This window comes from Homarus americanus, unplaced genomic scaffold, assembly GCF_018991925.1.
Source record: "Homarus americanus isolate GMGI-L3 unplaced genomic scaffold, GMGI_Hamer_2.0 scaffold24057, whole genome shotgun sequence".
Taxonomy (NCBI): Eukaryota; Metazoa; Arthropoda; class Malacostraca; order Decapoda; family Nephropidae; genus Homarus; species Homarus americanus.
In genome coordinates this window covers 479,433-506,404 of record NW_024746050.1, presented here as the reverse complement: position 1 = coordinate 506,404, position 26,972 = coordinate 479,433, and the positions used below count along the sequence as shown (strand labels likewise).

General features: G+C 41.5%; 2 protein-coding genes across 4 annotated transcripts; one reads left to right on the top strand and one right to left on the bottom strand.

Annotated features, from left to right (window-relative positions):
- Positions 1 to 603: 603 nt before the first annotated feature.
- LOC121878893 (dimethylglycine dehydrogenase, mitochondrial-like) lies at positions 604 to 21,593 on the bottom strand. 3 transcript variants are annotated; one of them, XM_042385329.1, is made up of 20 exons: positions 21,252 to 21,593; positions 18,807 to 19,121; positions 12,741 to 12,825; positions 12,317 to 12,438; positions 11,830 to 11,937; positions 11,190 to 11,286; positions 10,795 to 10,877; positions 10,112 to 10,233; positions 8,601 to 8,849; positions 8,276 to 8,471; positions 7,792 to 7,991; positions 5,946 to 6,087; positions 5,291 to 5,431; positions 4,523 to 4,663; positions 3,556 to 3,718; positions 3,010 to 3,142; positions 2,414 to 2,547; positions 1,532 to 1,633; positions 1,139 to 1,273; positions 604 to 820 (listed from the first exon to the last, which is right to left on the bottom strand). In XM_042385329.1, the coding sequence occupies exons 2-20, from the start codon at positions 18,917 to 18,919 to the stop codon at positions 731 to 733; spliced, it is 2,556 nt and encodes an 851-aa protein (XP_042241263.1). In that variant the 5' UTR covers positions 18,920 to 19,121; positions 21,252 to 21,593; the 3' UTR covers positions 604 to 730. The 3 variants fall into 3 exon arrangements, with proteins under 3 accessions (XP_042241263.1, XP_042241265.1, XP_042241264.1); XM_042385331.1 differs by having other exon boundaries at positions 12,741 to 12,822; XM_042385330.1 differs by having other exon boundaries at positions 18,807 to 18,958.
- Positions 20,170 to 26,356, top strand: LOC121878895 (betaine--homocysteine S-methyltransferase 1-like). Its single transcript, XM_042385334.1, has 9 exons — positions 20,170 to 20,262; positions 22,432 to 22,561; positions 22,949 to 23,067; positions 23,390 to 23,495; positions 23,645 to 23,730; positions 24,263 to 24,422; positions 24,621 to 24,791; positions 24,914 to 25,142; positions 25,391 to 26,356. Exons 1-9 carry the CDS (start codon positions 20,248 to 20,250, stop codon positions 25,575 to 25,577), a joined length of 1,203 nt encoding a protein of 400 aa, XP_042241268.1. The 5' UTR covers positions 20,170 to 20,247; the 3' UTR covers positions 25,578 to 26,356.
- Positions 26,357 to 26,972: the final 616 nt, after the last annotated feature.

Genomic DNA, 26,972 nt, shown 5'->3' with positions numbered 1-26,972 from the left:
TGACAAGAGTCTGTCCTGACAAAACATTCCCAGACTGACGTTTGTTATCATTACTGTTACATCCGCAGGAGCTGAGATACCTGACTCGTCTAAATGAGGATTGTTACCTTCTATAATTCACTCCATAACTTCATTTAGTTAGTATATGAGTCTCCTTAATACCAGTTAGACATAACAACCCCCTCGAGGAACATAACAACAACAACAACAACTGGTTTAGTGTATAAAGTTGTATTTCTACTCACAGTAAATCGAGGAGATGAAGTGATCTTACGCGTCTTGTGTGTTGCCTTATATTGACTTTCTTCTCAGGTCATTAAGGCAGTTCATGTTGTTGCGTCTGTGTAACCTGTGTTGCTGTGTTGGGTGTGTTGCTGTGTTAAGTGTACCTTGTGTTGCTTTATTGCTGTACCCTGGCTCTGTGTTGTTGTGTCTGTGTACCCTGTGTTGCTGTGTGAAGTGTACCCGGGGTTGCTGTGTTAGATTACCCTGGCTCTGTTAGTGCACCGAGAGAGAGAGAGAGAGAGAGAGAGAGAGAGAGAGAGAGAGAGAGAGAGAGAGTCTACTTCCCGTGGTCTATACAATAACAAGAAAACTAACACATTATGATTAACTCTTAAGTATTTATTCACTGGTAAAAAACATCACAACATTACATAGACCTAACAGGGTAAAAAATGTTGTAAAAGATACTGGAGTCTTGCAAACGCCTGAGTCCTTATCCTCGGTGTTACTGCTTCACCTTGGCGCGGGCCGTGTGTGTCAGGACGGGAGGCTCAGAAAGCACAGTTGCGTCATGGAGGTCACCAAGAAGCTCCACCTGTTGATGTTAGATGTGGTTTTTGAGTAGTTATTATCACCAATTATCATACACCTTCACCATGAGTCTCTGAGATGAAAAATATTGTTAAAAGTTGTCTTGGTATTTTAGTAGAAATAGTCTATAAGTTACCTAAGTACGGGGTCCTCTCTGAGCTGAATACAATTGTCTGGGGTTAGCTAAATAAAATATTAAAATTGGCTTCCCAGTAGTGAAGGAGTTAATATTTGTAGAGTAGAGTAGAGTAGAGTAGATTAGAGTAGAGTAGAGTAAAGTAGAGCAGAGTAGAGTAGAGTAGAGTAGAGTATTGCCGTATACCTGCACTTGTGTCCCAGGAACGGCCAACAGCGGAGGGAGGTAAACGTAAGCCAAAGGTTGACCAAGATGGGAAGAGAAACATCCGCTGGTAGTGTTGCCGACGACCTTCCCTGCCAGCCAGACCGTCTCGTCACCCTGGTACACACACAATAGATACGGTCGTTAATGCTTGTTTAGAGTTCCATTATGACCATCATCATTAAATACATCTAATAACATTAATATTTGTTAAAGTTTATATTGATGTTTCTTTATAACAATTGAGTTTCTTGAAGGTTTAATAATGTTATAATAGTAATGTTAATAGACTAAACTTACAGGTTAGTTAATAAGACTCACACCTGGTAACAATATGTCATGAAGTAAACCACAATAGCGTTATACAGTACTCACATTGGGATCAACTTCAGGTGAGTTGATCTTCACCTGTACAAGATGACGCTGAGGTCGGCTCTTCTGAAGGTGTTCAAGTGCTGTGCGTCCTACAAACTCACCCTAGAGGAAAGAAAGAAGTGCTGCACATCCTACAAAGTGCTGCACATCCTACAGTGCTGCACATCCTACAAAGTGCTGCACATCCTACAAAGTGCTGCTGCACATCCTACAAAGTGCTGCACATCCTACAAAGTGCTGCACATCCTACAAAGTGCTGCTGCACATCCTACAAAGTGCTGCACATCCTACAAAGTGCTGCACATCCTACAAAGTGCTGCACATCCTACAAAGTGCTGCACATCCTACAAAGTGCTGCACATCCTACAAAGTGCTGCACATCCTACAAAGTGCTGCTGCACATCCTACAAAGTGCTGCACATCCTACAAAGTGCTGCACATCCTACAAAGAGTTACACTACTATAGATTCACATGACTGTGACAATGCATAATTGACTTTATTACGAGTACAGCTCTATATTCACTTGTACCATACATAGATGCAGGTAAGTAATGTACTGGATTGAGATACTAATTGGAAATAACCTGTTACTTATTTATCTAAATACTGACAGTGTATTAATGGCGATAAGACAACTTGCCAACACATGTTTTAAAGAAGACTCCTCATAGTGTATAGTAAAGAGTGGCTCCTGTAACTCTCAAAGCCCTTCACACATCTGGAGTGACATCCCCAGTGTCCAATCTCATCACTATCAACGTCAACCTTCACTGCATCACCTGTCATGAGTTACTGCATCACCTGTCATGAGTTACTGCATCACCTGTCATGAGTTACTATATAACTCTATCCACACATTAAAGTCTGTTGTTTTGTTTACCTTCTTCATATTGACAAAACTCATGAGTCCAGCATCCATTATAGTGGTGTCCATGTTCATCTCTGCCCCCCACATCTTGAAGCCTTTTTCAAGACGTAAGACATTCAGTGCCAAGGTGCCAAAGTCTCCCACACCTGTTGTAAAATAATAATAATAATGTAGTATAAATCTTCCCTGTGAGGATCTTGTGGTTGTATAAACAGAACTTAAGGAGCCAGAACCAACTCTATATTTTGTTAGATTATTATCTTATTGAAAGGTTTTACTCAACTGTGTCCTGTTGTCTGTGATTGGATGTTATGGTATTGGTTAGCAACACTGCTTGGTGATGGTGGCGTCCCTGTTCACTACTAAGTTTACATCCACCTACCCGGGCTCTTAGTGACCTGTCCTGTGATTTTATTTTGGTCTACCATGCCCTTTAACATGGCTTCACAGATGCATCGACTGTAATTCAATTGCCTACGGAGGACACCAGTTTTGAAGTTTTGTTTTACTGGGACTAGACGGATTTATTCACCTCAGAGGGGAGGTAGCCCATACACTAGGGGTTAATCTGTTGTCATTAAGGAGTTAGAAAGTACTCCGTCACTCACCAAACTCTCGGCCGTGGTCCAGAAGAGCTTCATAGAGGTGACCAGTTTCTGATCGTGGATGATAAAGTTCCCAGCCAAGTTCTCCTGTGTATGAGAGTCTCAGAGCTGTGGTCTTGACGCCAGCCAGTGTTACCTGTAAATAATGATGTAATTAACACTTAGTGAACATTGATATTTATAATGTAACCTTTTCGAGTGTTTCTGCTCAGAAGGTAACTATAGTTTTGACGATACCAAATTGCATTCACTGTCTTCTCTTTACCTTAGTTACCATGAGCGTGAACCATTCAAAGCATAAGGTCAGAATCTAGCCCCCAAAAAGTATTATGAACTGACTGGTGGCAGCCACTGAAGTTTACTGACAAATTTCTGAAAACAAATAATAATACGAGTGACTGAATAGATGAAGTCACTACAGTAGTTCAAAAGCTTTAATAATAATAATTTCCTGTGTAAGTTTAATGAAAAGAAGTCTGAACATGATGTAGACCTTAAAAAATGTCTACAAAACAGTTAAAAGAGCCCACATGAAGCTTAATATCTTACTTCCTTGCAAGAGAAGAAAGGGAACTTGTCCTTGAACTGTGGAGACAGAGTGGAAAGAATGTCTCTAGACTTGGGACCAGCAACACTCAGGCAGCCAAGGTCTTCTGTGGCGTTGGCAAAACTTACATTCCAATTTCCTCGTCGAGCGTAATCCTCCAGCCACCTGTAAGGAATACATTAAATATATCCCTTCCATGTTTATTAATCCATATATGTGTCCGAGTTATCTATTACCTCATCCTAACTCTATTACTTTATAACTACGACTATATAACTCAACTATACTACCTACATAACTACGACTATATAACTCAACTATACTACCTATATAACTCCGACTATATAACTCAACTATACTACCTATATAACTCCGACTATATAACTCAACTATACTACCTATATAACTCCGACTATATAACTCAACTATACTACCTATATAACTCCGACTATATAACTACGACTATATAACTACGACTATATAACTCTGCTATATAACTCTGCTATGTAACTCTACTATAGCTACACAATGTTTAGTTTTTTACTTTAGTTTGTAGGAAAATATTATATAAATCAATCTCTATTTTTTTCTGGGATTAATAATGAGAATAAAATAAACTACTGTATTATCAGGTATACAATACTGTACTAGATCTGATATTTTCACTTAACATATAAGAATGTAAGCTTTGTGTTATGTTAATGTAAGCTTTATGTTAATGTAAGCTTTGTGTTATGTTAATGTAAGCTTTATGTTAATGTAAGCTTTGTGTTATGTTAATGTAAGCTTTATGTTAATGTAAGCTTTGTGTTATGTTAATGTAAGCTTTATGTTGTGTTAATGTAAGCTTAGTGTTAATTTAAGCTTTGTGTGATGTTAATGTAAGCTTTATGTTATGTTAATATAAGCTTGGTTGTATTGTAAACTTTATGTTATTTTACCTGTTCAATATAAGCTTTGTAATGTTACCTGAGGTCATGAAGCTCTACACCTGACCCGGTGATGATGAGGAAGGCTTGTGGGGAGGTCCTGCTCACTGTCAACTCAGCGTACACATGACCAGAGGGAGAGAGCAGGTGCGTGATCACTGTCCGTCCTACACGAGGCACACTGAAAACACAAACCCAGAAATTTTTACAAAGATTACTACAGTGAAACCTCTATTTAACGGACTATATGGAGAGGTAAGTCCGTTATCTGGAGGTTTGACTATGGTACAAAGCCTCTGTGTATATTAGTCCGGTACAGCATCTTTGATCTTGTTAATGTACAATATTTATTTTGCTCCTTTATCAGAAAATAGAGAATGTCTTAGGAACTGTAACCCTGTATAGTCTCCTTAGTCCCCCTGAACCACGAGCCCCGAGATTCAGACTCGTGAATCCGAAGCATTTATGGGTAGAATAACGTATCAGTCTACTGCTTCGGGTTCATGAGTCTGAATCTTGGGGTTCAGGAGAGCAGATAGGACTTTTATGGATGACTGTACATGAATCCAAACCAAACTCGACAGCAAAATTACCGTAAATAAAAATAGTTATTTTTTTCTGAAATAAATCAAATTATGAAATATTATCAATTGTGTACGACGCTGCTAAATGAGTCGATGATTCCCTCCAGTTATTGTTGAATTACCACAGCTTTGGTCACCTCAGTCTAACTCTTACTGTAACTTGTATAGAGTTGCTTATTAGATCTATCCAGCCACATCAGTTGACACTAACAGAAGATACTTACCTATTTGCTGTCACATAATCCAAGAATTCAGCCGCTTGGGGACCCTGGACGATGAGTTTAGCAAATGGCGTGAGGTCAATGATCCCAGCAGAGGTCATCACCAAATTCACTTCCTTATCCACTGCCTCGTGCCAATTTGTTCTGGAAATATAGTTGAAGTCATCGTCTATATCATAATAGTTCACGTAAATAACTTTTAATATCAAAATACTTATATGTTAACTGCTGTAGCTAATTCGTTATACATATTGTTCATGCACTGAGAATAAATGATAGATCGCTTAAGACAACAAGTCATTCACCATCTCAGTTTTCTAGATGCAGTATAAAAAAAATGTGTCTGTAGATATGAAATTAGTGTTACAGTATAAGGAAAACAAAGAATAAAGTGGCCGAGTGGTTTAAGATACTGATTTTAGGCACGGTGTCTCATCAGGGCCATGGTTTGAGTCATTCCACAGTTATCATTAGTTCTGGATGTTGGTGGCACAGAGATAACATGCTTGTCACTCACTAGGTTCAATCCTCATGTTAGCTGAGAAGGGTAAAGGGTATGATACAGTGTAACCATAACAAATATCACAGGGTTTCTTTGAGTATTTCGGCTCCCTCTGAAAACTTAATATAATGTTGGTTATATTTTAGTCTTACTTACTTCCTAAAGCTGGGACAATACTCAGGTTTGTCTCCCGGTGTTGTGAACCAAGCTGGCTGTTCCCACCCGCTGTGGATCTGCATACAAGCACCTCGACTCTCCAGGATGCTATGAGCGCCCGAGACTCTGCTTGTGGGCCGACCTGTACCGCATCATGATATTATAAACATTAGCTAACATCACACCAACGTTATCATGAATCCTCTTAAAAAATAACACAGGAGTAATTAAATTGTTTACGAGTTATTTTTGTTGTCTTTACCTTCGCCATTGACCACTATACAAGTTGACCAAAATAACCAAATAATTGTCATAAGAACATAAAACTACAACACTGATTTAACCATTACAAAGGTTGGAATAACTGATGTTTATTATGATATCCACACTATGTTGCTATTCTTTACATGAACTGACGAGACTTTTGATGAAATATAACTGCCTGATTAAATGACGGCTTCTTGCATGGCTATATACCATTAAAATAATATATATAGGAGCTATTTACCATCTTCCAATTCGGTTAACTTTGTCTAAATCTTAAAAAGGTGTAAATTTATAGAAAGTGCCTCTATTATAAAGAATCTGTTATGGTAGCTGTTGGTATTAATGCAGTTCTTTTAAAACAGGTAAAATAAACACAGTCAGCTGTCATAGTAAATAGTTAGGTTTACCCTCCACTTGACACACCTCATACGGCAGAGTAGGTGACGATAAACAACTTTTTCTTCAAGCCAAATGTACCAGGTAGACAATATCTTAATTAACAAGCTGTAACTCATTAACAAGCTGTAACTCATTAACAAGCTGTAACTCATTAACAAGCTGTAACTCATTAACAAGCTGTAACTCATTAACAAGCTGTAACTCATTAACAAGCTGTAACTCATTAACAAGCTGTAACTCATTAACAAGCTGTAACTCATTAACAAGCTGTAACTCATTAACAAGCTGTAACTCATTAACAAGCTGTAACTCATTAACAACATAAGAACATACTGGACAGTCCCTGTTTACACCCAACCCCTATCGCTCATATATCCGCCCAACCTGTGTTTGAAGCTATCCAGTGTATTAGAGTTGATGATGATATTTGGTAACTTGTTCCATTCATCCACTACTCTATTTCCTAACCAATGTTTACCTTTGTCGCGCCTAAATCTAAATTTGTCCAATTTAAAACCATTGTTACAAGTTCGTTCCTGGCTGGATAGTTTGAGTACCTTTTTAATGTCCCCTTTGTTTAGTCTGACTTCCATTTATACAAGTCGATCGTATCGCCTCTCACTCTACGTCTCTCGACGGAGTGAAAATTAAGATGCTTTAGGGTGTAGAAGCTGTCGCCAACACAACAACCACACCCTGAGTTAACGAATTGCATGACCCGGTGTCAAGGAATAATCCTAGAAGACCGGACAACTCGCCAACTGCACTGGCTAACCATTACCCCAGAATACGATCGCAAATCGATTAACATCCAGATCCCCAATTACTGCTGGGTAGACAGGCAAACGGCGTAAAGAAACTTGCCCATAGTTTCACCCTGCCCGGTGATCGAACCCGGGTCTGCTCACTTGTGAGGCGAGCATGCTGACCATTGCACCACAGGTCGCCATACACAGTACACTATACCTGTCACATTATGATACTTACTGCTCCTGCACTTTATTCCTAAATATGAACTTTTACTCGTGTACCTGAAATAGCTTTAGGATTCCGTTAATTAAGGTAACACCTGTATGGTACTGTTGCTACCTGGGAATTAATATACCTGCATATATAACACCATCCATCATCACTACATATAACACCATCCATCATCACTACATATGACACTGTAACTCACCAGCAAATCTCTCCTCGTGTGGATAGGTGACGGCGTTGTTCATACCGTAACCCTCCCTGGCCTTTACTGCGACATAATCATCCGTCGTCCAGGAGCCAAACCTCAGAGGATCGCATTCCGTCATCTCAAATGGTGGCTGTCCGTTTATGATCCAATCAGCGAGATACTTACCTATGCCGCCCCCGTGTGCAATACCATACCTGTGATGATAGGTGAGCAATAGTTAATTAATCGTGTATATTAATGTTTTGTGATCATGTAAATGTTTTGTGATGGAAGAATTTGTCTTGCCTTCAAAAGTTGTATTAGCATTATGCCCTGAAACCTTTACATCATAAGGAAGCTAAAGTATATATATATCTTCCTACACAAAAAGTTAAATATACTCTAACATGTTGCATTTAGCTGTTCAAGAATGGTAGTCAATGGTAAGATTTCTCCTTCTGCAATGTTCAATACCTAGACACACGTTCATATGTCTTACCCAAAGCCAGCAGCAACCCACATATTAGGCAACCAATCAGGTCCTACGAGAGGCAACACATCGGGTGTATAAGTGATGGGTCCGTTGACAACACTCTGTATGTTGGCCTCAGCGAAACACGGCACCAACTCCATCGCTACTTCAAGGTGAGGCTCAAGACGTTCTAAGTCAGGTTCAAAAAGTTCCTTCCCAAAACCTTGAACGAGAATCAAGAGTGTTAGTGAGTTTCCTACAGCACTGAGGTGAGGTTTATGGAAGATTATATTATATACCTGTGTTCTTTATAAACATTACCTTTCCAATTGAAACTCAAGCTTAATGTCACCTGGTGTAACGCCATTCCTCATCCAGTCTTCACTCTGTCTCATAGTTTGCGGAGACTCATAAGGTCCAATAAGCAGCCCGTCCCTTTCCATTCTTAGGTAAAAGGATCCCTCTAAGTGTCTCAGCACAGGGAACTCTCTCTTGAGGGCCTTCACTTCAGGCACAGTTGATGTAACGAGATATTGATGATGGTTGGGAATAAGAGGCAGATCTGACCCGGCGAGTTTTGCTATTTCTTTGGCCCAAAATCCTGGAATTGTTATAAAATAGTTTTTAAAAAAGTAATTTCACTTTATATTAACAAAAGTTTAGAAACTTAATTAATATTTATTCTTAATTCACAAAAAATATTAAATTAAAAACAACACAGAGGTTACACTTTCTTATTAACCACACACTCACCTGCAGCATTAACCACACACTCACCTGTAGCATTAACCACTCACTCACCTGCAGCATTAACCACTCACTCACCTGTAGCATTAACCACACACTCACCTGCAGCATTAACCACACACTCACCTTGCAGCATTAACCACACACACTCACCTGCATTAACCACCCTCACCCGCAGCATTAACCACACACTCACCTGCAGCATTAACCACACACTCACCTGTTGCATTAACCACACACTCACCTAGCATTAACCACACACTCACCTGCAGCATTAACCACACTCACCTGCAGCATTACACACTCACCTGCAGCATTAACCACTCACCTGTAGCATTAACCACACACTCACCTGCAGCATTAACCACACTCACCTGTAGCATTAACCACACACTCACCTGTTGCATTAACCACCTCCTGCAGCATTAACCACTCACTCACCTGTAGCATTAGCCACACTCCACCTGTTGCATTCACCACACAGCATCACCTAGTTGCTCACCTACAGCAATAGCCACACTGCAGCAATAGCCACACACCTCCAGCATTAACCACACACTCACCTGCAGCATTAACCACACACACTCACCTGCAGCATTAATACACACACTCACCTGCAGCATTAACCACACACACTCACCTGCAGCAGTAACCACCTCACCTGCAGCATCGCCACTCACTCACCTACAGCATTAACCACACACTCACCTGCCAATAGCCACACACTCCACCTGCAGCATTAACCACACACTCACCTGTAGCATTAACCACACACTCACTTGTAGCATTAACCACACACTCACCTGTTGCATTAACCACACACACTCACCTACAGCATTAACCACTCACTCACCTGTAGCATTAACCACACACTCACCTACAGCATTAACCACACACTCACCTCAGCATTAACCACACACTCACCTGCAGCATTAACCACACACTCACCTGCAGCATTAACCACACACTCACCTGCAGCATTAACCACACACTCACCTACAGCATTAACCACACACTCACCTGCAGCATTAACCACACACTCACCTGCAGCATTAACCACACACTCACCTGCAGCATTAACCACACACTCACCTGCAGCATTAACCACACACTCACCTGCAGCATTAACCACTGTGTCAGCAAGAATCTCTCCCTTTGGTGTTGTCACGACCCATTTACCATCTTCTCGTAGGTTAAGACCAGTTACTCCTGTGCCTTGCAAGATCTGGGCCCCGTATCTGTCCACCAGTAAATGATCTAATTAATAATGTACTTTAATAAGGTAGAATCTTGTGGATTATGTAATAGAACAAATGAGTATTAATATGGACAGTATTTGAGGTTAATAAGTACTATGCTGTCAGAATGGTTAGGTTATTATATTCACTCTACCAATGCTGTCTGCCACACTAGAGGTCACAGATAACGTCTTTGGAGTAACAGTTGTGAAACCTAAGAATAACCTGCCAGAGAATGTTGAGACAGTACCAAGTGTAAGGTTCTTTAAGTCCACACCTGAACAACAGTGGCACATGTTCAGCTAGTGAGTTAGGTACATTACAGAGCCAACAGTATGTAAGAGAACGTACATTCACTGCCTGACTAGCTGGTAAACTGAGAAATGTTGAAAAAAATATGAAAATTCAATAGTTTGGTAATAAATTCTTAAGCAATAAATAAAATATAATAGTTTTTGCAGATATTATTTGAATTTATTAATAAACTTGTTCACAATTTATAAACAGGATGCATCTGGACCCAATCAAAGCGGATCAAGGTATAAACAAGGAAGGTCTTACTTGCGAGCGCCCTTAGCAATAGCCTGTGTGAGGGAATAGGGATCCACGTGGCCATCTCTAGGGCTGTAGAGACCCATTAGAATCTGTATGATAAATAAAACATTAACTTCTACAAACAGTAACCACATAAGCTCAGTATACATGCATTAATATTATATAAATTAAAAAAATATCACAATTATGTAGATCTATTATCAAAATTCTTAATAATAAAATATTAATTTGTGTTAACTGTTAAATGCCCAATGTTATCTGTCTAATATTTTGATAATGAAAATACTGATAGGGAAAGTGTCTAGGTATAATATATTTCTTATATAAAATGAAGAGAAACTTGTTAATACCATCACAAATAGTCCATAATTATTCTTCCCTTCCTCACCATTAACACTTACATTATCCACATTAGCGATGGGGACCAACTCCTTAACCTGTTCCGGTGTGAGGAGACAATGTGGAGCGTCGTGGTGGCCGTGACGGGACATCTGGTACCTAATATAAATTTATCCAGTGAACAGAACACACAAGACATGACACAAACATGTTAACATCCAAGACTATAAGTTGTTGTTGTTGTTGTTGTTTGGTATTAAGGTGCTCCTCCAACTAAGGAATTAAAGTGTGTGTGTGTGTGTGTGTGTGTGTGTGTGTGTGTGTGTTGGTAAGTTTATTGTGCGTCTATGAGTCCAGAATGTCAGGTCAACTTTTAACCTCTGAACTGAGTTATAAATCATGTACAACAATTCAGGTAAGTTGAGAATAAACAAGCTTATTATCTCTCACACACACACACACACACACACACACACACACACACACACACACACACACACACACACACACACACACACACACACACACAAAGACTATATACAGTAACTATCATGACAATTATAAGCCTCTGCGTTCATAAGCATTATTCACAACAGCTTCTACAAATTATACTATACAATTATTATTTAGAATCTATACTTGTTAAAACTACATTAACTCTCTATCAACATACGTAAGAAAATGATTGTTTGTGTGACTTACTTCATTTCATCAACACGGGTGGGCGTTGTAGCCAGGCGTAAAGAACCGGGCATATGAAGACCTATTTCTTGGTCCGTTTCCTGTACGATGTGAGCATACATGTGGAGACTGAAAACAGAGTTAATATATGAGTTCTTTGGTAGGTCATGATAAATAATGTCTAATTTGTGGGTGTAACGTTATAAAGCATATATACATGGCTAAAGTGGGTTGGGTTGGGTTGGGTTGGCTTGGGTTGGCTTGGCTTGGCTTTGGGTTGGGTTGGTTGATGGTTAGGTTGGTTGGTTGTTGGTTGGGTTGGGTTGGGTTGGGTTGGCTTGGGTTGGGTTGGGTTGGGCTGGCTTGGCTTGGCTTGGCTTGGCTTGGGTTGGGTTGGTAGTCTATTATAAAGTATGACCATTCATCTTGTAAGACAACAAGACCTTCTAATATCCTCAGTTTGAAGTAAATTAACATATCCTCCATACAAGAACAGAACCACACCGACCTGTAATAGTGGACCTTCTTCAAGTTGACAACACCCTGGAAGGTAGTGGTGAGTCCTGCAGCGTGCCATGTTGACCCAGCAGTGAGCTCTGACTTCTCCAGGAGTATAACGCTTTGTTGACCCTGTGTGTGGTGACGGGGGTTACAGTGAGGGAGGTTACTCATGAGAACAATATAAATTTTAGCTAAAACAGATGCAAGAATAGTTAGCTCACCTGAAGATTAACCTGTCAGATTATTTCACCTACAGTACGTAATTAACCTAGGTGATGGGACTGACTAGGTTCACATACAATTGAGTTAGGTTAGGTTAGGTTAGGTTTTAATCACCCTAGCCCAAACTAAACGTCAATTGCCCTAAACGTCCTAATTCACTACAGTCTTTAACCACATGCTAAATATGTCAATAAGTCATGCTGCGTTACCTGTCTCGCTAGATGGTAGGCTATGCTGGTTCCTGCTATGCCTCCTCCAATGATCAACGTATCTGCCGTGTCCGGACAACTCCTGCTTGACCAAACAATAACATAGAACCATTATTACCTGTATGTTACCTGTCGTGGTACTTTACCCTTCCTAATATAGCCAAGGATTGTGTTGCCCCTTACAGTGAAACCTCTGTTTAACGGACTACATACCCCGCCACCTCTTATGCCCTGAACAAAATAAAGAGTCAAAAAGTAAAAAAGAAAAATTTATAATTACCAAAGATTTTCAATTACTGTTGTGTCCAAATCTCACCTTCACAAAGTTTCTGATATTATTATTATTATTATTATTATTATTATTATTATAATTATTATTATTATTATTATTATTATTATTATTGCTGTTGTTGTTGCTGCTGTTGTTGGTGGTGGTGGTGGTGGTGGTGGTATATCCCCCAGACGAACAAGATAACGTTACGTAAAGAAAAAGGGGTGAGGAGGAGGGAGAGAGAGAGGGGTGAGGAGGAGGGAGAGAGAGAGGGGTGAGGGTCGGGGAGTATGATGGAGAGGGTGAGGAGGAGGGAGAGAGAGGGGGGGGGGAGGGTACACTGAGAGGAGTAGAGTTACATCAAAATTGGGAAATACAGTCCAGTATAGATACCACCAAGTACAGCACTGCAACAGTCATCTTATGTAAACACTTCATACAAGACGCTGAGTCAGTGTACGACGCAGTATTAGCTGGATATAACCGCTCTGTACTGGTTAGGAAGATAATCATTCACCGGAGTTCTGTTCGTTACCACAATTATCTCCAAGCAGTGATTCGTAATATAGCGAAAATTTGACGATATACAAAGGTCGACATGGAGAGGACATTCCGTTTGTCTTGAGTCCATTAAATGTGAACCCTCTATATAACGGATTTATCTCGCTATATTGTCCGTTAGATGGAGGATTTCATATCTAATGGATCCTCGATATAACGGGATTTCCTTCCCATATAGTCCGTTAAATAGAGGTTAGACTGTATTTGGAGTTTTTGTCTCGTGTATTCCATCAATCATGAAAAATAATTTATGTGGTGTATGGTGTCATTACCTAACCAAGGCCTTCGACTCGGTCAACAGGGAAGCCCTCTGGTGGACCCTCAGCCGTTTTAGCTGCCCACCAAAATTCATCACCATTGTGAAGCAACTCCACGATTGCATGAACGACAGTGTCCTGCACAATGACACCCAGTCTGAGTTCTTCTCCAACCAAACGGGGGTTAAACAAGGGTGTGTACTGGCACCAACTCTCCATTTTATTGGCTGCCTTCCTTACTCGTGCCAGTGCCAATTTAGCCGGCGGGGTGGACATCGAGTACCAGATGAAGGGCCTTTTCAACATAAGACGACTCCAGGCACGAACAAAGGTGTCGGCAGCTTCCATTACTGAACTTCAGTACGCAGACGACCTCACCCTTGTTGCTCACATTGAACGCAACCAACAGGAGCTCCTGAACACCTACGCAGATGCGCATGCACACTTTGGCCTTGAGGAGAATGTACGTAAGATTCAGATTCTCTTTCAGCCTGCCCCTGGTTCAGCCACACCTCTACCATCCATCCAGCTTAACGATACTACCCTCTCGAATGTTACCCACTTTCGGTATCTCGGCTCCCACCTGCCCACCACCGCGGACATAGATGAAGAGATTCAGCATCGGATCAGATGTGTATCTGAGACCTTTGGCAGATTCCGAAACCGTGTCTTCATCTGTATGGAGTTGAAATTAACGACAAAATTACACGTATATCGAGCAGTGGTCCTCTCCATCCTGCTATATGGCAGCGAGACATGGATCACATGCAGGAGCCACCTCAAGGCACTTGAAAACTTTCACCAACGTAGTCTACGTTCCGTCCTCCAAGTTCACTGGGAAGACAAGAGAACAAATGCCAGTATTCTTGCTGACACCAACTGTAGAAATATCGAGGCTACCATTATCCATGAACAACTACGCTGGACTGGCCATATTACCTGCATGGACGACAGTAGACTGCCAAAGCAGCTTCTTTACAGTCACCTAACGAATAGTAAACGTAACGCCGGCGGGTAACTGAAAAGGTATATGGTTAGTCTTTAGACAAACCTGAAAAAGTGCCAAATCGACCCCCTCACCTGGGAGACGACTACTCCACACCGTAACGCTTGGAGGAGCACCACACAAGAAGGTGTCAATACTTTCGAATCAGTGCCGGATTTAGACCTGTGGAGGCCCATGGGCAGCCTCTTTGTGGAGGCCCCCCTCATTATGACTACCCAAGAGGGTGGGGTGGCGAGTGAAGCGAGCCTAAACATGTGAGTTCCGGGGGGCGCTGTAAACCCCCCGGGAAATTTTTGAAATTTGAACACTTCTTTGGAGAATTTTGAAGCCATATGCAGTTATATTGAGGAAATTAGAACATTGAGAATTTTTTAATTAACTGTACATTTATTGATAGTGTACAAATTCCCAACACACACACACACACACAAAAGTGAGACATGACTGGAGTCATTCATGTGAATTTTAAAGAATGAAAATAAAAATAATCCAAATGAATAAACAAATAAATAAAATATTGTAATATGTGGAGGCCCCCAGATTGTGGAGGCCCCTGGGCAGCTGCCCACTTTGCCCACTCCTGAATCCGGCCCTGTTCGAGTTAGCCTGACTGCATAATGAGGCAGACAAGCGCCAACGCCGGAAAGACGCTGCCGCCGCCCCTCCCGCACTAGATGTAGCCCCCCACATGTGCAACATCAGTGATCGACCATGCCGGTCCCGCATCGGCCTCTTTAGTCACCTCAGAACTCACCAACCCAGGCAACATCCTTAATAACTTGTTAATGCGACCTCACCATATTACATCCATGACCCCTAAATGCATGATATCGAGAGCTGTTGCATAGTTTATTCCAAGAGTGGTTAGGTTAGGTTAGGTTAGGTTAGGTTAGGTGCGGGTGATTGATCTTCAGGTAAAATAAACTGAGGTGTGTGATCTTTAAATAATTCAAATTGTCTAGTAAACATTTCTTATTTAAGACGAAAATTAAAAAGATTAAACGTGGGAAGACATCAATGGTACGAAAACTAAAAACTGCTTCCATCCAGTTTATGGCTGAGAGAGGCAAGAGGTGGAGAGGTGAACACATTGAGCAAGGGTCTAGATGGGTAGAGCAGAGAGGTAAGGGGTGGAGAGGTGAACACATTGAGCAAGGGTCTAGATGGGTAGAGCCACACACCCGAGAGCCTCCAGGTGTCATACGTCTAACAAGTTAATAACTATACAAGTGAAACGACCTGACGAATTTATTTAATACAACCGGATATTATTATTATTATTATTATTATTATTATTATTATTATAAACCGACTATTCGGAATCATATTATATTGCAAGTGACAGAAGCAGATCAGTGAAATATTCCTACATTCTTCAACACTTCAAGTTAACAGACAACAAAAGGAAAAACAGTATACAATAATATGTAAATTTAACGAAAAAAAGAGAAAAAAACGAAAAATTAAATGAAAAATCCAAGACGGAAAAGTGAACAACTGTCTCACACCAACAACCTCGACCCAGAACTACCATCAAGGAGTTACACGCACAGAAAGAGGCAACCAAACAACAATGCTTCTGGTGTGTGTTGATGCGAGCTGGCAACAGTTAACATAATGATTTTTTCCTAATATGATAAACCAATCGTCTCATATTCTTCGTCTGGCATCTGCTCGTGATGTGACAACTAACACACCCTGACAACAGCTCCATCAAGAGACTGAACCATCACAGTCGGCCTCAGATGCTCAGTCAACTTGGGTTGCGTCAGACTCATGGTTCACAGATAACAGTGTCCAGTAAGTCGTATGTAAACTACAAGATAAGAACCTGATTAGACGCATGTAGTCGACTGGAGGTCACTGCCAAGACGAGTGGGGTCAAGACATACTGAAGGTCACTGCCAGCTATAATACTGTACCGTGCTCTCAATGCCAGCTATAAGACTGTACCGTGCTCTCACTGCCAGCTATAATACTGTACCGTGCTCTCACTGCCAGCTATAATACTGTACCGTGCTCTCAATGCCAGCTATAAGACTGTACCGTGCTCTCACTGCCAGCTATAATACTGTACGTGCTCTCACTGCCAGCTATAATACTGCGAATGCCCACCGCCGCCATAACACTGTATCACCCACTGCCAGCCATACTGACCGGTACCGTGCCCGCCAGCCATAACACCGTACCGTGCTCACCGCCAGCGCACATCAAAAATGCCTCACCGCCAGCTATAATACTGTATCGTGCTCTCACTGCCTGCTATAATACTGTATCGTGCTCTCAATGCCAGCTATAAGACTGTATCGTGCTCTCACTGCCTGCTATAATACTGCACCGTGCTCTCAATGCCAGCTATAATACTGTATCGTGCTCTCACTGCCTGCTATAATACTGTATCGTGCTCTCACTGCCAGCTATAATACTGTATCGTGCTCTCACTGCCAGCTATAATACTGTATCGTGCTCTCACTGCCAGCTATAATACTGTATCGTGCTCTCACTGCCAGCTATAATACTGCACCGTGCTCTCAATGCCAGCTATAATACTGTATCGTGCTCTCACTGCCAGCTATAATACTGTACCGTGCTCTCACTGCCAGCTATAATAATGTTGCTCTCTCTACGTTAATTTGTTCCAGTTGTATTTGTTATAATGAAGATAGTGGAACTGTCTGTCGTGTAGTGATGAGTCGTGTAGTGATGAGTCGTGTAGTGATGAGTCGTGTAGTGATGAGTCGTGTAGTGATGATCTCTCTTCAAACGACATAATAGAATAGTTTGTTCATTAACATTATAAAACCAGAGTAAACAAATGGTGAGAGTTGGAGCCTGTAACAATTCGTACTTTATGTATACTTGTAATGTTATGGATACCTGTAACGTCGTATACCTGTAATGTTATGTAGCTGTAATACAAGAGAGTAGGTGTGTTTTGATAATCATGTAGAATAGAATAAATTAAACTCATCTCACATTGTTTGGTTGTTATGGGTGATTTCTTTAAGGAAATTCAAAATGGCCTCCATAAATCAAAATGGCTGCCCAAAATTGTAATTGTTAATATTTTATTACAAATTGAACTGAATTGAACAAAGATTTATATTTAGAAAAAACAAAAACACGCCAAATAATATTATGAGCAGTACTGTGTTAGGTTTGTGGTTCTTGGCGGCTATTTTGGATCTGACTTCCTAAATTAATTTGTGTCTTATTAATAAAAGAGGCGGCCATCTTGAACTAACACCAGACAATGAAGGTCAGAATGAAGAACAAATGTAACAGTTCCAGTGACTAGTAAAGTGATTAGAAGGAAGGAAGGAAGAAAGGAAGGATGATAACAAGGACTGAGGATGAAGACTGGAGATTCACCTCACAATATTTATAAAAACACCTAAGTCTACAAGCCATAGACCTCAAGGACTCCCCAGAATATACTCAAGAGACACACGCACCACCACAGACACATTCAGAAACAGTAAATCGATCCTACGTGACTTAAAACAAGTAGTGGTACTGTTCATCTTTGTTATCAGACACGGGTTACTAATATACCGGTATATACCGCAGATAACTGGATATATCTGGCTCCTTCAATCACCTGTTATCACACACACTAAATGGTAAACACGCCTGCTGTAAACATCAAGTTGCACACTAGACATTTTTAACGTTTCTACATAAATTGAAGATGATTAATAAATATTTAAGTTTCGGTGTTTTTTGTACATTAATAATAGAGAATGTTTATTGAGATATAAACATCATGAAGCACCAGCTAACTATGTACCCTGATGCGTGACGTCCCGGCAGCTGATTGGCTAATAAAGGGGAGGGGCAGACAAACACAGTCGTCATCAATTGTCTTCTTATTTCAACTTGCACAAGTAGCATGAGGACTGACATCATTTACCAGAGTTACTTTAGTATATTATGTTATTATTAGAACAAAATGGAAGCTCAAGACTTACTTTATATCGTTGTAACACTTAGATGATGTTGATACGCCCCGGGCGAGTCTTCCACACCTCGGTGATCGATGTTTTGCAATGATGTCTGGTAATGTTTTGAGTAGAAGCCTCATGGTTCCTTAGTTGCCAGAAGAATGGAATTGATCTATAGTCTGGTGGAAGAGCCAAGCGTACTGTATAGGTAAATACTGTAAGGCTGTGTGTAGTGAGGGAGTGGTGGGGGAACTGTTCTCTACTACCTAGAGAAGAGAAGTTTGTCTCGTTGGGAGTCGTCTCAATGTCCCTCCACTTGCCTGAGGTGCGACGAGTCTCAGGCTGCCGAGTTACGAAACATTATTAGGGACACCTGGAGAATCACCACCCCAGCTTATTTCACCTGAAGATTAACCACCCTAATACTAGTTAGAGGGGTTAGGTTAGGTTATTATTTAGGTGAAATAAGCTGGTGCTTATTAACCATCGTTTGTGTTGCTACACTCTTTATATATTGTATATTATCGTGAACAAATGTCCCTTCCTGTAACGAATCAGGTGAAGGAGGGACCACCAAGACACTTCCTTCTCCTGCTTCACTGATTCACCCTCAGGAGTTTCTGCCTCACACTGTGGTTCGTTACAGGAAGGGACATTTGTTCACGATAATGCAATACATATCAAAAGCATTTCGTCCAGCGTCTCAAACTGAAGATGGACAAAGTAACATACTTCTGTGAGGAAACTATACAGTACACACAGAAGTAATTACACTATATATGAAGACTTTTTTCATTATTAGTTTTTTATCATTAATATATTAAGGTAATATAAGCTCAGGTGTCCCGAGGGCAGGTAGGCCGGGGAGGACGCACCTGTAGTGTTATATTGATGGGTATAACGAGGAGGTAATCAGATAATGTTATTCATACAAGAATCTATTACTGTACTTAAACAAAGACATGAAGAAGCATTGTTTGTGTGTGTTGTGGTATTTTAGCACCACTAACAGCTTTCAGGATTATCACCTTTATATAACCCTGAAGAAGAAACGCGTCTACATAACCTCTCTCTCTCGTATGTTTTGTCTACAGGATGATGATGAAGACAAAACTCATAATATAAACTAACAAGTCTAAAATAAATGGGGTCCAGAAAAGTCTTTATATTACATCATGTATAAACAACACAACGGGACCCTCAAGAAACAAGTGGACATCTTAAACTACTTCACTCAACCGTGACCGAAGTTATAAGAAAAAACAACACAAACTACAGAATATTTTACTAAGAGCCACACCTGGGAGGGGGAGGGGGGGAAGGAGGAGGGGGGTTTGGATGGGGAAGTGGGGGGGGAGGGAGAGAGGGGGGACACTGACTATAAATACAGGGCAATGGTATAAACGTCTCACTTGTCACTAACTCTTCAGGCAGTAACAACAAGCGGTCGCTACAGCTACACTTCGTCATGGCTCCGAAAAAGGTGAGTCGAGGCAGAATAACACAGTGTAAACTTTGTTACCATACATGAGGTGTGAGGAAGTCGCGTGGCCCGTGTGATCCTGAGGTGTTGTGGCCCGTGTGACCCTGAGGTGTTGTGGCCCGTGTGACCCTGAGGTGTTGTGGCCTTGAGAAGATATCGTGGCCCGTGTGTCCCTCATGAACATGATACGGTTCACTCTGGGTATTTCGGTCTCCTTCTGTACTAACACTGTCGCGGGGGGAAGGAAGGAAGGCCCTCACTGTATGGCGGATCAGTTCGTCGAATATATTTAGTTCTTGTGATGGCCGGCAGGGGACCCTACACTCAACGATATTTACTTTTGTTTTTTAATTTTGACTATTGACACGAGTTTAAGCGAACGCATTTCAACATTAGATATTACTGATAGTAGTTAGCTATGAGGTATTCGAGTCCATGTAATACAAAGGTTAGTTCCGAGTCCCTGTACAGTATCGTCGAGTCGAGGGAGAGCGATACGGGTCACGGGACGGGTGGGGTGGGGGTCACGGGACGGGGTACTCCTTTAAAACCCCATTACTGTACTACCCAAACACGACCCTTTCCACCTGGATAAGCGTACAACTACCAATTCAGTATTTTCTTCACCGATATCAACACAACTAGATACAGTATATCACTCCCAATAATTGAGAGAATAAAATAAAACGAAAAGAAGCTGTGTTTATATTGTGTCCACGCCACACAGTTGTTGCAAGGAAGAACAAAATAATATTGCGGATTGTTACCGCCAGAGTCGCCCCTCACACTCTCTACTGCCACACACTAGTAGGGATTCCCTTAACTGACTCTCGTGTGTAAGTTTTCATCATTATATCACCAAATTCACATTTTCCTCATATTTGACTCTTAACAGAATGATAAACTCGATTATTTATATATCGGTAAACCTAACTACTTAACGTGGACATTTTACACCCAGAATGTGACACTCGCGGAGTAATACAAACCTGACACGGCAAGCACGTTGGTTCGTCTGCCTCAGATTTAGCTCCCTATCCCCTGCCAAAGCTGCTACACACCTTGGCTTCCTCGTAGTAAAAAAAGAAAAAAAAATTGTTTTCGCGTTCCACATTAAGTTTTACAGTCGACTACTAAAGACCGTTCACCTGTAGCCCTGAACCACGCAGACTCTTGAACCCGAAGCAGTAGATTAATACATTATTCTGTCCATAAATGCTTCGGATTCATGAGTCTGAATCTCGGGGTTCGTGGTTCAGGAGGAGAAGCGAACTGTCTTTACCAATTGACTGTACAATACATATAGCAAACAACCCAATGATGGAAGAATGGTCCAGGTATGGTAGGTAGTTACTGTACAGAGGAACGCCTGGAATGGTAGTGATTCAAAGTTGGAATGACACGGATTTGTAGGATCATTAGTGCACTATAAACTTCCTTACACAGCGATACAGACAGATCTAAAGACACAACAGTTATGAGCCCTTGATAAAAACCCTTCTATTGCTTATCAATCTTATCATAACTGTCTCACTGTGAAGCCTCGTCCGTGTGTCTGTTTATCCGACTCCCTTAGTCCATTAATCTTGTAAGAGCAACAATTTCTACTTTTTTTATATCCTTTTCTAATATAACCAAGTCTTAATATTCGCCAAAGTACTTCATTATTACACCAAGTCTATTTTTTATATATATTTAGGACAAGTAGGAGACTTATTTTATGCTCTCTAAATAATATCTCCACGACTTTGCGAGATAATATGACTCAAGACGAAGGATTTTGACAACTCTACCGACATCATTGGAGTCGTAGTGTTCTTTGTGCCATTCATCGTCTAATACTGACACTCCTTCATTGTTTCTCCACGTGGTCGGTGTTGTGTAAGACCCCCTTGTGGACACTCCTCACAGAATATATTAGTATCAAAATTTACACAATAACTTGCACATTTGGTAAGAGTTGGTTTACAATTTTACCCGTGTCAAGGTTGAAGATGTGGTCAAGTGTTGTGTTGACATGTTCGTGGCGCTATCCACCCAGGTCTTGCACAACTCTTCCTTGAAGTTTCTGAGAATCATTTGACCAAAAATATAATAGTGGATTATAGACACACACGCCTCTCTCTCTCTCTCTCCAGTGGGTCTCTAACAGTGTCTTTCTCCGCTCAGGGTTTGTTACAGAGGCTGGATGAAGGACCAGTGATTGGTGACGGAGGGTTTGTGTTTGCCCTGGAGAAGAGAGGCTACGTTAAGGCTGGTCCCTGGACACCTGAGGCTACTGTTGAAAACCCTGAAGCTGGTGAGTGAGTGTGTGTGTGTAGTGAGTGTGAAGTGTGTGTATTTGTGTGTGTATATTGCGTAGTGCATATGTATAGTGTGCATGTGTGTGGTGTGTAGTGAGTGTGCGTGCATGTGTGGTGTGCATGTGTAGTGTGCGTGCGTGCATATGTAGTGCTAAAAAGAAGTATGGCAGGAGGAGGAAGTGTAATAGGAAGGAAAGGAGGAATATTAGGATCTCACGGTTACTCTTGGTTTCCTGGGACCTCAAGTTATGTTATTAAAAACCTAACTTAACCTCACATTATGAACCTTCCACCCCCATAATGTTCCCCCATGACCTTCCCACCCCCCATAACCTTCCCACCCCCCATAACCTCCTCTAATAACCTGATGGTGTCTTCGGCAGTTCGTCAGCTACACCGGGAGTTCCTGCGGGCGGGGTCGGACGTTATGCAAGCCTTCACCTTCTACGCCTCAGACGATAAGCTGTCCAACCGAGGCAATGAATCCAGCAAAAAATACACGGTAGTTACCTAACCTAAGTCAGGTGTTTGGGTCATAAAGTCAGGTGTTTGTTTGAGTCATAAATTCACCTGTTTGTCAATATAAGTCGAGTTTGGATTCGTGTGTTTTATGTTAAATATTGAGTTGTTATATAATACTTGTCTCTATAAACAAATGAAATGTGTAAATAACAAGCACATATTATCCCTCCATTACAACCTTCCTCCCTCACCCCACCTCGCCTACCTCCCTCACCTCGCCTACCTAATCACTACCCACACTCGCTCCCCAACTCACACCCCCTCCACCACCACCTCACCATCACCTTTACTCTCTCTTACAGTGCCGGGGAATTAACGACGCCGCGTGTAGACTGGCCAGGGAAGTAGCTGAGGAGGGCGATGGTCTAGTAGCCGGGGGCCTCTCCCAGACACCAACTTACCTCTCTGGTGAGTACTGTCCTACCCTCCCAGACACCCACCCACCCACCCACCTACCTCTCCGTTTTCTGTGATTCAACAAGAGCTAAAGTGAAGGGTAAACTTAAATAATTGATAGTATCGCCACACACAGCTAAGACGACACTATTTCTCCTCAGGTCTGGGCAAGGAGAACACGCAGAAGGAGTTTAAGAAGCAAGTTGACGTCTTCGTTGAAAATAAAGTCGATTTTCTCATCGTGGAGGTAAGGCATCGGGCACCTTCTGTACTGATTCTTTCTGGCGTCTATACTTTGTGACGTCATCAACCATAGTTCAGTCACTTATAGTTTAATCTCTTGAGGATTACTAGATAGGTTGTTTATGTAATTATAATTATCATACAAGTTTACATTGATCCAACATGTATATAGACAATGTAGGTAAACAATGTCTATGATAAGTTTACATCTAAAGGGATAGTCAACACAACCACCAGATGCCATTTAAACTCTATAGGTTAAATCCCCGTCCTACAAGATGCACAGATTAGATCCTCGACTGTGTTATACAGTACTGGCTGGTGTCACCTGGGTGTGTCTGTAGATCAGTTCATAGCTTCTGTACCTAACAACAATATCAGCTATACGACATGCACGAAGACCTCGGGGATAAGGACCCCCCTCCCCTAAGCTTAAGACGTCGGAGACAGGTCCCTCCTAGGCATAAAGCGTCGGAGACATGACCCCCCTAGGATAAAACAAGGTTTAAGACGTACTCCTCTTCTCTCGGCTACAGTACTTCGAGCACGTGGAGGAGATAGAGTGGGCCATCGAGGTGAGCGTGAAGACGGGGATGCCGGTGGTCGCCTCCATGTGTATAGGACCAAAGGGTGACCTGCACGGTGTCCCGGCGGGCGAGTGTGCCGTCAGGATGGCCAAGGCTGGAGCTCACGTCGGTAAGGAAACTAGAGTTGTTGGTTGTGTGTGCACGGGGTAGTTAATGTGCACGGGGTGTTAGAGGTGCACGGGGTAGTTAATGTGCACGGGGTGTTAGAGGTGCAGATTATACAAGAGGATATTTAAGAAAATTAAACACCATATTTACTCCTCATACATCAATTAACTCCTAATTACTCCCCATTCCTCCTCAACAGTGGGGATTAACTGTCACTTCGATCCCTTCATGACTCTGGAAGGATTGAGGTTGATGAAAGCAGCATTGGACGCAGCTGGGGTCAAGGTACACCTCATAGCTCAGCCTCTAGCCCTCCACACTCCAGACGCCCACAAACAAGGCTTCATTGACCTACCGGAGTTCCCCTTTGGTGAGTCTCGTGTGGGTTTTAACTCCTCTTTTGTTTACCTAAAGGAACCAACAACCATTTTTATTTACTATACATTTGTTTTCGTCTGACTGTGTAAATTATCTTCACCGTCTCCACCACAGGTCTGGAGCCCCGTATCTGCACCCGCTGGGACATGCACAAGTATGCCCGGGAAGCTTACGATCTCGGAGTGCGGTACATCGGAGGGTGTTGTGGGTTTGAGGCTTACCACATCAGGGCTGTGGCTGAGGAACTGGCCACAGAGCGAGGAAGGAAACCCAAGGCCTCAGAGAAACATGATATGTGGGCAGGTGGCCTTAAGATGCACACTAAACCATGGGTCAGAGCCAGGTAAGTCATCTCTGAGGCAGTGACACCATCACCACAATAATATTCACCATTATCACCACCACCACCACCTTATCTTGTAACTCACTGATACATGAAGACTTTCCTCACATTACTAACTACCAAAAGTTCTTCCTCCACAAACTCTCAACCTCAATAGTTTCTCTAAGACAGAAAACGTTAAGTTAAAACCTAGGAACTCGTAAGACTATGTTCTAAATTCTCTAACCCTCTGTCTTCCCACCAAACAGAGCCAGCAAAGAATACTGGCAGTCACTGAAGCCTTCCTCTGGTCGACCATTCTGTTCCTCTATGTCTCAACCCGACAAATGGGGCGTGACAGCAGGAGATTCCACCCTTAAACAGAAGACCGCTATCACAACTGACGAAGAGATCGCTGAACTCGCGAAACCAAGGAGAGTAATGAACGGTAAATGAGACCACAAAGAACGACGAGGAGGAACGTTGAGAGATTTAATAACTGGATGAACGACCCGCTGCATTACGTGATGACGAGACTATATATATATACCCTGTGTGTACGTGGCTTCGATACAAGTTTATAATTGTTTCTGCGAGTGATATGAATGTTTTGAATGCTTATTTTGGCGTATACAGTACAGTACTATGTTGAATGATAGTGAGTTTATGTACATCGTCATTTAAAGTTCATTAGATATTACTGGAGATTGACTGTCCATCAACTGTAGTACTGACTGTTGTCCTCTACGACTGAAATAAGAACTCGAGAATAAATTTCCCTCATCTATATCAGATAATCAAGATGTATTCTACCGTGAGTGTATGTCTCTCATAATGGAAGAGATTTCAGATGTCAAGAATGAGAAAAATGTAGTGAATGTTATAAAATGTGGAAAGAAGGTAGAACTTTATGTTTAGAAGGAACAGTTCACATGAAAGGTGGTAACAAAAGAGTATAATAGGGGAAAGGTTTAATACACTATAGACAAGGTAAGATAATTTATTAATGTTCTCAGAATTACGCCTCATTGACCAAGAAAAATGTTAAATATAACTTAAAATTTGTTAATAAAAATGTAAGCTTACTACAATAGCGATTAATTACTCTGATTACTTTACCTATGTCTGGTATTTTGAGTCTTTGTGATTTGTCATGTTACATATTTACTCTTAAAAAAATAACTTGTCTGTATATCTATCGACTTCATATACAATAAAAACTAATCGAAAAGAAATTTGTTAAAATAATTAACACGGCATATTATTAATGTGCAATAACACTTGTGTCTCTCATGTTACATATTTACTCTTAAAAAAATAACTTGTCTGTATATCTATCGACTTCATATACAATAAAAACTAATCGAAAAGAAATTTGTTAAAATAATTAACACGGCATATTATTAATGTGCAATAACATCTCTCTCTCTCTCTCTCTCTCGTCTCCCCTTCTCTCTGTCCCCCACCCTCTCCCCCCTCCTCCCTCCTCCCCTCCTCTCCTCCCCCTCTCCCTCCCTCCCCTCTCCCTCCCTCTCCCTCATCCTCTCCTCTCCTCCCCTCCCATCTCTCCTCCCCTCTCCCCCTCTCTCTCCCTACACAGTCTACATCACTACTTCATCATTACTGAAAACTTTAAATACATTTCTTCAAAATTTGGTGAACTTGACGACTTTATAGTTGCCAGTAGTAACCACGACTTCACCTCCATGTTCGTGCTACTCAAACTGATCAACAATTGTCACAAAGGCGGCAATACACTTTTTCTCGCCTGTGTGTCGGGTTAATCCCCAGTGAGTGTGTGTGTGTGTCGGGTTAATCCCAGTGAGTGTGTGTGTGTGTGTTTCAAGTTAA